The sequence below is a fragment of the Micropterus salmoides genome, unplaced genomic scaffold (genome assembly GCF_014851395.1).
Source record: "Micropterus salmoides isolate LMB-PRFRI ecotype aquatic unplaced genomic scaffold, ASM1485139v1 Ms_hic_scaffold_18, whole genome shotgun sequence".
NCBI lineage: Eukaryota > Metazoa > Chordata > Actinopteri > Centrarchiformes > Centrarchidae > Micropterus > Micropterus salmoides.
The window spans coordinates 7,120,042-7,132,197 of NW_024040928.1; the positions used below are offsets into that span (position 1 = coordinate 7,120,042).

Consider the following 12,156-nt stretch of genomic DNA (forward strand, 5'->3'; position numbering starts at 1 on the left):
ACTTTTAAGCACCCCTCTTAATTTAACACAGTTTGTGTCTGTGATCTGCCACAGCACTCAGCCTCATCAACCTGTACGCGTACTTTTAACACCGTTCTCCTTTTTCCGTTTGCAGATGTCCTCTGGGTGAATTATAAAACCAAATGAGGGCCAGAGGAGCACTCATTGAAATTCTATCCTCTTGATTGCAGCAGCCTGATGCACGAACGGAGTGCCTTAGAAATGAATGGGACTCAACTGTGTATTTGGTAAAAGAACTACCTCTCACTTACCTTTCAAGGCACACAGACACTTCTCCGTGTTCAAGGATTTGCTGACCTACATCCTCAAAGTCAAATTTGCACTTAGAAGCGCTATCAGGGTATTTGACACTTCTTTAAAAATTTACAGGTTTTGCAAAAAACCTTTCACCCCAGCTTCCTCTGTAAAATGGTCTTGCTCCAGGTTTTTGGCCCTGCCTCGGAGAGAGCCTCTGCAGGGCACTGGTTTACAGGAAGGAGTGACACAATCAATTTGCAGAGCAACTGACACAATCAGCGCCTACATAAATCATATCAGCACAGCCAGGCCCCCAGACGCCTGCTGAGGTGACAGTTTTATGGCTCAACTCGAGAATGCTACCTGCCAATCAGCAGGGAGTGACAGATACCAGAGAGCAGGTACTCCACACTGTCACACTGATAGCTCGGGTTGTGGGGATTATTTTCAAAATGAAAACTGTATTGCTTACCTGCTTAAACCTGCAATCAGACCATTGGATTACTACTGTACACGATCAGAATGATAAGGTGATGTCTTGATGTTTTCACGAGATTTTTATGAAATCAAACTCTGTTTTTGATACCATTTATGGTCTGCATTCTTTCAGCAACAGCCATTAAATGTATCTACATGTAACTACCTGTTTATCAAGGTAGTCACTGTTAGTGGCGAGGTCCACCATTCAAATTTCCTTCCAATGCATAAGTAGTTAACAGAAATTGTGAGGAATGTAGGTAATCTAACAGTACTGTTTGCGTTTATCTAATTGATATCAGCCCCACTGTTTATTGGTCACCATCCTACAGCCATCCTACAGCTATATCACAACTGTATTCAAGCCCCTGAAAACTTGGTTTCATGTCTTAACTATCTCGCTGCAACATAAAAAACGTACTACTCGATAACCAACACTCAAAATTAAAGTTCTGAAAAAAATCCAGTTATTTGTTAAAAGTTAAACAATGTAAAACCAATCTGCTTCATTAGGACTGTGTGGTTGTGGTTTGATCAGGTTTGATTGACAGTGATGACAATATAAGCAGAGAACCCACAATTATCATCAGGGTTTGATTCAAATGTTGCTGAATTCTGATTGGTGCCCACTTCAAACCAGTGAGAAGACCTCAGACAAAACAGAAAATTATTGTAATGGTAAGACGTTGATTGAGAAAATAGGTTACCAGGGCCTTTAAATTACTGCCAGTGCACATTGAACATTTCCTACTGCTGCTAGTTAAAATTAAAAACATTTAACTGGCAAATCACGGGGTGGCTTTTTGTGAACTTAATAACTTTAAGTTAACCATATGTCTATATATTGTTTAATTCCTGCAGTGTAACTTCTTGCAGGATGCTATAACAAGTGAATTAATTAATTAATGAATCATAACCATAAATTTAATTTTATAGTGTGTGTTATTTATTTATATTAATTATATTGTTAATATTTAGATTGTGGTGGACATCCTGCACCTTAACCCACTTATTCTCCTTGACTCTAGTCATCTGCAGGCAATCTCAGAAATTTAAATAGGCTAATGAGGGTGGTGGAGGTGGACTTTAAAATACTTGCCTGTGAATGTCTACCACTATAGGCTCTGCCTGCTATTCTGAGTGAATAACTGCGACAAGCCTCAGCACCCACTGGAACGACACATTTATGGCTTGCTTTCAGAACACTAGCCTTCACTCAGTGCCTTCAGTTCTGAGGACCAACTTGGAAGCACAAACCCTGATATAGTAATTATACTTCTACCTTGTGGAATTGCAGAAAATGCCCTCTTTATATAACTTGCCTAGAAAAAGCGGATCAACCCTTCACACTGGCGTCATTGAATTGCTGTTTATAGACAGACACATAACTGACATTTGAAGAATAATCAAAATGATGTATGTTGTGTTATTTTTAAGATAATGTGCATGAGATTCAGTAGTGGAGCGAGTATGTGGATCTTCCACTAGAAATATTCCATTACAAGCCTCACAGTCAAAATTTTATTGAAGGAAAAACAACAGAAGAATTAGAATTAAAAATGTACTTAGAGTATCAAAAGTAGAAGCGCTCATTAGGCAGAACTACTGCCTCTATTGAATTATCTGATTGTTATTACTTATGTATTATGAAATATACGTTAATTTGTAGTTAAAGGTGTAGCTAATCTGAACTAATTTTGATACTGCTGGGTTTATTCCGTAAAGCATAATTTTAAAAATGCATCAGATGTATTCTGTGTAAAATCGTAATGAAAAAGTCACCAGTGACTACAGCTGTACAAAGTGCTATATTTCCCTCCGAGAATGAGTGCAGTGAAGTATAACGTAGCAAATACCTACAAACTGTACTCAGTTACATTACCTGAGTGAATTTGCTTAGTTATGTCTCAGCACTGTTGAGAGTTGATTTCAGTGATTGCAAATTGGCATATTTTGAAGGATACGATGTGGTACAATTGCAAGTATTTATTCCATGCCAGCGGCTAACCGTTACAGCATCTAGCAGTATGATTACAAAATTTGTGGCGTAAGTAGCTAATTCCCGTCCAATCAACTATACAGCCAACGCATCAACTGGAGTGACAATTCTGCAGCAGTCCTTTGAGACACTAGCCTGCCAATCAACCTGCCCAGGTAATGTAGCTTTCCACCCCACCCCCCACTCCCCCCCACCATCTCCCCTCCCACACACACACACATCCTGCCAATCTATCATGACAGACAGGTTTCAAACATACTCCCTGTCACAGCAGAGGCAGCAGCATGGGTTAGATAGCAGCAGGAGTGAGAAAGGACTCAAACAATTGGGACGATTTCTTTGTTCTGAGTAGCACCCCGTGATGATTACAGTGTCTTACAAAATGGCTGAGAACCAGAGAGAAGCTGACCGGTCTGTCACATCTGTTTCATGCTGTGCTGTCACTGTAGGACCTTACTGCCAGATACCCTATGGAGAACGTTGTTAGCATAAACAAAATGCATTATTTATGTTCAAGCAGCCTCTGGGACATGTTCTCTTTGCTGTAGACAATAGCTGCTTTCTCATCCAAGTACTTTATGCAAACTATGATGTAACAAAATCGAAAGGTAGAAGGGGACGTGAATACTTCAATAATAATTGTTTGTTTGATGTGCAACAAAAAGCCTTTTTTGTCGTAGTATTTACAGTAAAGAATCGGACCATTACTTCCTAAAAGTACAACACATACTGAAACATATGTACTTTTCTTCACTTTGATCTGTCAAGGTGCATTTACATAGGACAGCTGGTTGGAGCAGGTCTGGAGGGCAACCAGGAGGCCGGTGACTAAGGCGGAAAGCCTCTGGAGGTTGCCGGTGAAGGTGGAAACCCTCTGGAGGCCAGCGGCAAAGGCGGCACCACTCAAGAGGCCAGTGATGAAGCTAAAATGCTGAATCTGAAACCAGCAGCTGGAGTACAGAGAAGAAGACCAGCAGCGGAAAAACAGAACTCCAAACCACGACAACTAGGGAACAGCCAGGTGAGCTGGTGGAGCCAAGGAAACAGGAGATTGCTGCAGCTCAGCAGGAACAAGAGATTGCCGCAGCTGAGCAGGAACAGGAAATTGCAGCAGCTGAGCAGGAACAAGAGATTGCCGCAGTTTAGCAGGAACAAGAGATTGCCGCAGCTGAGCAGGAACAGGAGATTGCTGCAGCTCAGCAGGAACAAGAGATTGCTGCAGCTGAGCAGGAACAGGAGATTGCCGCAGCTCAGCAGGAACAAGAGATTGCTGCAGCTCAGCAGGAACAAGAGATTGCTGCAGCTCAGCAGGAACAAGAGATTGCCGCAGCTGAGCAGGAACAGGAGATTGCTGCAGCTCAGCAGGAACAAGAGATTGCCGCAGCTGAGCAGGAACAAGAGATTGCCGCAGCTGAGCAGGAACAAGAGATTGCCGCAGCTGAGCAGGAACAGGAGATTGCCGCAGCCGAGCAGGAACAGGAGATTGCTGCAGCTCAGCAGGAACAAGAGATTGCTGCAGCTCAGCAGGAGCAGGAGATTGCCGCAGCTGAGCAGGAGCAGGAGATTGCCGCAGCTGAGCAGGAGCAGGAGATTGCCGCAGCTGAGCAGGAAAAGATGTGGCCTGAGGCTTGTGTTGGTAGACTGGCAAGTACAGGTAGGCCGTTTCTAATCACGTTATGTATGTGCATTTTTCAGTATCGCATAAGAAAAGGTTGAGGGAAACGGCAAAATTCAGAAAACAATCCTTAATTTTGCAGAAATGTTTTTACACTCACTTGAGGTGATTTTTGCCTTTCTCGAAAAAGAGTAAATGTGCTAAATGGGAGATGGAAACACTTTTGCCGAAAGAAGTTGTGATGTAGCAAACATGATCAGCTGTCGGTGTTTTGCCGGACATTCCCATAACGTACAAAGAGATGGCTACTAGCAACTTGCTAGCTTGAAACACATTTCAGAGGACCTCTCCGTTTGTCTAAGATCAATGGCCCTCAGTTCCATGTGACTGGTTTTGTTTCTGGTTTTGAATCCATACGTCTTGTTTATTACAGAAATGTGTAACGTCAACTACTGACGTAACTATGCTTGCCGTAGCCTGGTTAATTAGCTCCAAATCCGCTGATGGAAACGCACCTATTTTGCATTTACTTTTTCTTGTTTGCGACATTTAAAAAGTCCGCTTAAAATTTGCATGACACTTAGATGGAAACATGGCTACTGTGGTTGAAGAGAAAGACTCAGGAACAAACTGTGATATGATCTTTACACAATTTCTTTTATTACCTATATTAACACTAAATAAAATAGTTTATTTACTATTTTTGCAGAATTATGCAAGAAACATATATCTATGTGCTAATAAGTACGTTTAAAAACTGAAAAAAGTCAAAGGCAAATATAAATTAACTGTAAAATGTGCTCATTAACTTGATGTTATCTCCCTGCTTTAAAGCACAGAATAAATGAATGAATGAATTTAAAAAAGGCTTTAAAATTATGTTTTAGTAATGGCTTTACTAATGTCTTTATTTAATTTAATTTGTCTGCTCCTATACTACTGCACCTTTTATAAATGATCAATTAGTAAACCTGGCCAAACTTACATAATGCAGGAGTAAATAAATCCAGAGCTAGCATTAACTGATGACCAACATTTGAGGTTAAATTTAGCCTCTTACTAATTAATTTACAACCTATTAAGGTACAACTATTTAGTTATATAGTGCTGGAGAAATCCCAGTTTATACGTCTTTGGCAGACATATCAATTAAGGCCACTGTATGTCTGTAGGGTGCAATGATGTTAAACTGGCCCTGCAGGACTGTCTTTAATTGGAAAAGTAGCACGACTGTGTGAGCTTACTGGTGCACAGACAAAAGAGCAGTATTGGATGTGCACTAACATGAACATATTTGTTGTTCAGACAAGCAATGAAATACCATTTCATAACAATGAGATTTCAACAGGAATGTAATTTAACTGCAGGAATCGTAATATTATCAGGTGCAACGGGTGGAGAGAAGCATATACTTTCAGCAGAAAATGTAATTGTGACATCAGACATATACTTCAGAGCTTGTCTTCACCGGAAGCTTGATGGAAATATGGCATTTCTGTCTGTTTAATGTAATAATTTGAAGAATGTTACAGTCTCTTCATCTCTCCACATATATCTGATGTTTTTGGCAGCCACTATTTTTCAATATATAAAATTGCATGCTTCATGCTTTATTCGCTAAGCCTGTTTCTATCGCGCTTTGTTGCATTTTACTTTTATCGTTCCAATACCTATATCAGATAAGGAAATGCAGGTTGTTTTGGAAGCCAATGGTAGGAGTGAGGACTTCTGCTATACTGCACATGCTGTTGTATCTCCAGGTGTTTGAAGTGGAGAAGGACACATATGTGGTCTAATCTGAAGGTTAAGTATAAATATTTCTGTGCTATTTCTAATGCTAACATATGGCATGTCAGACATCTGGTGTGATTAGGACATCATAATAGGAAACACATTCTTGGAATAGATACTGTGATGCCTTACAATGCATCTTACTATAACTTTAAAGTGTTACAGAAACCTTTAAGAACACATTAATACTGCCCTATTTCGAAAACATCCCCAGAGAATAAACTCTATTAGCATAATAAATATGCTGATGACAAACGCTGCATGCCCATTTAAATGAATATCAGTATCTGACCCTACGACTGGACAGCAGGCTCTTCTGCCATTTCTTATCAGCATACTTCCACCCACCTCTCTTTCTATCTCATTGCCTTATCTTCCACTCTGAATGTGTCCTGACAGGAAGCAGGGCTGAGGTTAATACCTATAAATTGCTTTGCAGACACACTCAGGGGCCCATGGCTCTGTAATTAAAGCTTGTCCTGCATCAGATGAAGATATGAAAATATCATTATTACTTCTCAGATGAAAAGATATTAAAAAGCAGCGTCTTGCTTCCTTTTGGGCAGGAGCTCATTCGTCAGCAAGGGGAGGAAATAAACAGAGCCTAAATACATCTAAATAAGTCTTCAGATACTTTGATGGCTTGGGGAGTGCTTGGTTTATTTGGCAAACTAGATTTTAAAAATAATTATCAACATTAGTCTTTGCTGAAAAGTTCCAGATCTTCATATGAAGTGTCATTGTCGGATTATTCATGCCTCCAAAAACCAAAAATCCTTCACATTTGAGGTACATTTTAAATGTGACCAATGCTAACAAATAGAAAAGAAGGAGAATTTCTGTCACCGCTTTGGGACAGACAATAAAGCTATCTATCTATCTATCTATCTATCTATCTATTGCTTGCTAGTGTAGGCTAACATCACATCAGATTTATCCAGAATTAGTGTCCTAAAGGGTGGACCCTACTTAATGAGGTGTTCCAAAATCAGGCAGATTGTTTTAGTTAGATGTCTAAATTATATTTTACCTAATGGAGGCCATACAACCATCACTGTGCCAGCTAAATGGCTGATGAGTATTATCAGTTAACAACTAACAGCAAGTTAGATTGAGTAGATAAATACACTGCTCAAAAAAAGGGAACACTTCAGGAATATCAGCCTGTCCAGGAAGCATAAGCGATTGTGAATCAGTGTCACCTGTTTTGGTACAAATGAAAGAGAATTGGTGCACTTGGGAGGCAACAGCAAGACCCAACACCCCAAAAGGTAATGGTTTTGCAAGTGATGGCCACAGACAGTTGCTCTCTCATTATTCTTCCCGACTGATTACTTTCCAGTTTTGCATTTTGCTAGTGCCCTTATTGTCACTACTGGTAACCTGAGGCAGTGCCTGCAGCCCATTCAGGATGCACAGGTAGTCCAGATCCTCCAGGATGGCACATCCATACGACGACATTGCGAGCTGTTAGCTGATGAACACAGAGCATGCAGCAAGTGAATAGCCAGATTATTCCCCAGGAGTTAGTGGCAACCAGAACAGCTAAATGGAGAGTGAATGTTGGAGTTATGTTTATCAAGTGGCCAGAAGACAAAAAATAAACACTGTTAATCAGTGTCTGCTGAATATGTCAGTCTATTTTTGCTAACAATTTTTTTGCTAACATTGCTAACACGTTTTATCAGTTTAACAGATGATAATATATCATTGGGTTTACAGCTTGTTTCTGCAGCCCCAAGTGGACATTTTGGCAAGTTTGCATGCTCTTGAAATTGCTTAAATTGTGTAATCCATCACAGTGAACATCAAGTCTGAATCACATTTCCTCAGTTACATTATAGCTATGCAGTAATTTGGTGCAGATTTTTCAAATTAATCTGCATTAAACGTTAATTTTATATTGCCAAACTTATATACATACGTGTTCATGATAGATTACACATTTCTCTAGCAAGTCTCAAGAGTGTGACAGTTTATTACATTACAAAAGTGAATGGAAATCAATGGCTGTCTGGAACAGGAGGAAAAAACACATGAAAAACACAGCAAAATTCTATGCAAGTGTGTAGTTCTAACACTGGTATAGTCATTTTAACCTGAGCTATATCCTGTTACCAAAGAGGTGAGACTTGTTCCTGAAACATATTTTACTTGGACTTTTAACTCAGAGTGTGACTGACTCAGTTTTCTTCCTCCCCCTTGTACCAGACCTGACAGAAGACAAATGACGGCCCAATCGAAACCCATCCATCAGAAAATAGCAAACAACTGTTAACAGAAATGGTACATCTTTTAAATATGAATACCTTTGATTTATGCGCCTGTACTCCATGGATTAATATGATTACAGTTATTAAACCTGCAGGATAATGAGTTATGGAAATTCCCGCTCATGAAAGCTTCTGCAGACTGCCTATTAAACATCATTCATAATCAGCTCCTTAGTATACTGATAGGATAGATTGTACCCCCACACGCTGCCATACCAGATGGCTAATATTTGGCATGCAGCAATGGAGTGACAAGAGCTAAATTAGAGCACTGACATATTGACATTAATATTGGCATGAATAATTGCTAGAAAACCTATGGCTTAAAAAGATAATCAGAATAATCATATCGTACATGACACATGTTAAACAAGTCCATTTTTTCCCTGAAGCTTATATCATATGATCTACACCAGTTGTAAAACAAGCAAACAAAAAAACCTTACTGGATTATGTTTATGAAGTGCCACTGATTCTTGGCTTACCCATAAAAAGAGCCTGCAATGTATTTGCTAAATGGCTTGAACAGGCAAGAACACAATAACATTTCTAAGTAATTCAGAGTATGACAATATAACTGAAAATCACTATCTTCACACAAGACATGCAATTAAGTTATCAACGTTTTTTAGAATCATGGAGTATGGCCTAATGAGTTATTACAACCTCTTTTGTGTCTCATTTTAAGCCTCGGTAGCTGCACAGCTCTCTCTAGATTGCAAAATTGGTCAGTTGGGACACAACTGTGGTACAGACTGAGATGTCTCAACAACTATTGCATAGATTGCAATAGTTGTTTTTGTACCGAAATCCTTGTTCCCTACAAGATCAATTCTAATGAGTTTGGTGAACCCGTGACTTTTCACCACCACAACCAGGTTAAAATTTCAGTTTGCCCAACTCTTTAGTTTATGACTATGTACCTGCAAAGCTTAGTACATTATCATCAGCCTCAGCTGTACTTTGCGTTTCGCGCTAATTAGCAAACGCTAACAGCCATGCTGATGTTAACATCTGAAAGCACCACTGCAGACTAATATAACCACTAATGTGGCTTAGAGAATTTGTCGATATTAATCATACACACTTCAGACCAACTTTACAATCATCTGGGCATCTTACTATAATACATACAACCTTTTCTTTTCAGAAAAATACAAACCATGCTTTTTTATTTGAGTTTTAAATGTTATTGGTGACTGAAAATAGAAAACATCTGGTATAAATCAGAATACAGATATTTTTTGTAAAATAAAGGGATACAGGTACAGATAGTAGCTATGCCTAAGGATGCATGTATAGTGGAATGAATGCAGTAAATGGAGATCAATTTTTCTCAGTATTACTTGTGTGAACAGATCAACAATCCCTGTGTAAATGTGTAATCTGCAACAAGTCCTCCAACCTAAACCACAACATAGGTTGTTTATCCATGCCTCCCAATACCACACATACAGTATGAGTGTTTCCTGAGTGTTTTATATTTACAGATTAACACATGGATTTGCTGATCTGTTTATACAAATTATGTCATACTGATCTCCACAGCTATACATCACCTGATGCATTATTGTTATGAAATGTTAAACAACGACGCTCACATGTATACAACAGCCGACTATTTCTCATCATCTGAAAGATGAAAAATCTTTGTTATAACAGTTCTGTTTCCTCATCTGCATAGAGAAAGAAATAATGTTTGTTATTTTTAACTTGACATGCACAAAAATAGAGATGTTCTTGAAGACAAAACAATCATTTTGAACATCTACAGCTGCGCAAAAAGTGTGTCTCCATGTGGTGTCAGTGTGTATGCAAATACAACTTCATTAGTTTTGGAGATCAGGAGATTGAGGTGAGGGTACAATGTGTTATAATAGAATGGAAGGCAGATGACAGTCCTATTTCCTTTGAGACTTTCCTGTTCAGTGTCTTCTATTATATTAAACCAAATCAATTATCCCAATGGCAGCATGCTATAAAAGGAAGCTGGGTGGGCATTTTTAAACAGAGTAGGCTGGCTGCTCAAATCCAAACACGCCGTGTGCGATTACAGTGATGAGGGCATTGAAATCCTGTAATTGAGACATGCAACATTATGATTGCAAACTGATTGAATATAATTAGCCGTGGCTTTTACTTTGTTTGCTTGCTTCCTTTAATTAAAAGAATTTTCTTTTCCCTTCATCAGTGTAGATTCACATTATGCTGGGATGTTTGATAAGTGATTAGCCTGGTAAGACCCACTAAGATAATTAACCGTCCAATCGTCCAAAAGTGTGCTGCGCTTGCCAAGTGGCCTCCCCCCTTATAGCATCAGTGGCTATAGGCTGTAAATAACTCAGCAGTGTCCATGTTTAATCCATGACTAGTCAAGAATAATGCTGCAGTGTTCAGTCATCGTCACTCCAGGCTAATGTTAGTCCCTGATAAGCAGGTGTGAGATGAGCTCATCCAGGTTTATATTTCTCTGACAGGTTTATGATGAGCCATACCATAAATAGATGCTGTAGTTATTACACCTTTATGTGTGATTACAGTATATACTTCCTTCTAAACTGGGCTACAGAGCCGTGCCTTGACACATATCCTGCATTTCCACAGCTAGCTCCCTGCTTACCTGCTGTGAATATTAAGTCCATTCTCCTCTAGTGTCTCCGTGGGTGTGAGGCCTTGTCCTTGCAGAGCAGAGCACACTCCATCCCTGACAAGGGTTCCGCTTTTATCACCTGATGCTGTGAGAGCCAAATGAGAGTTTGGCCATGTTCAGCCATTTATCATCCGTGATCAGCGAGCAGCCACAGGGGCAGAAAGGACCTTGGCTGCGTGTACGCGCTCTCCTCCTGCCATTTGTTCTTAAAGTCGACCAGGGTTTAGTGTCACTGTGGTCTACTGCATACTCTGCAGGAAAAACAAACATCAACGTGGTGGCTTTGTTTATACACAGCGGGGCTTGTGTCTGGGGCTTCTGTGTCTGCACATATTGTATCTTGCACAAAATACTCGCTTCAAGGTAAAATAGATGATGGTGATGAATGTGGCAAATATGGTTAGAGGAGCAATAAACGGGGTGCTTATTTATTCATCCGTTCTGTTTGCCAGCTTTAGCACAAGGCGCTCAGCTGAGAAATGTCTGCAACTTATAATGAATTGAGGAATTTGTATACAGCAGAAAAAGTTATTAGCTGGTATGATTTGACAAACAACAGTGCTGTTGTGTAAGATGTTCAATAGCCGTAAATTAACCAGTTGAATCCACAGAGCACCAGTAACATTAGTTTTATTTGGAGTTTGATGAATGTGTGCAGAAAACCACCTCAAGCAGGCAGTGGTTGGTTTGTTGAGCTCGAACAAAGGGGAGGGAGGGAAGGTAAATTGGTTGCTTTCCCTCAAATTTTCCTAAAAATAAGAGGGTGTGTACCTATCTCCTTATTTGTGTTAACAAGAGGGTCGGTATTTCATTTTCCTTTCATCCACCTCGTTTTGCACTACCACCCAACTCCCTTTGTAATTGCTTGTTTGGATTCAGACATACTCTCAAACTGTATATTTTCACTGGCCTGGCTGGTCAAGGCGCCAGGGCAGGAGTAATTCTATATTCACTTATTCACAAGGGTCACACTTAATGCCCACTTTCACTGTTTCCTGAGTGTGCTCTGGAGGATATGCTGCTGTAGGTAAACAAGAAATGGTATGGAGAAATAGCATCTAAAATACAGCAATATTTTTAGCCATGCTAGTGG

The 12,156-nt window shown here is 39.7% G+C and overlaps 1 protein-coding gene across 2 annotated transcripts in view; it reads left to right on the plus strand.

Annotated features, from left to right (window-relative positions):
• The first annotated feature begins 2,742 nt into the window (after positions 1–2,742).
• The window catches only part of LOC119909565, a 57,666-nt gene continuing 48,252 nt past the window's right edge, over positions 2,743–12,156 (plus strand). For both annotated transcript variants that reach the window (XR_005445479.1, XM_038727819.1), the window contains exon 1: positions 2,743–4,388. Coding sequence is in view for 1 of the 2 variants with exons in the window: in XM_038727819.1 (XP_038583747.1) it covers positions 3,663–4,388 (726 nt within the window). In the remaining variant the exon portion in view is untranslated. The remainder of the gene's footprint in view (positions 4,389–12,156) is intronic.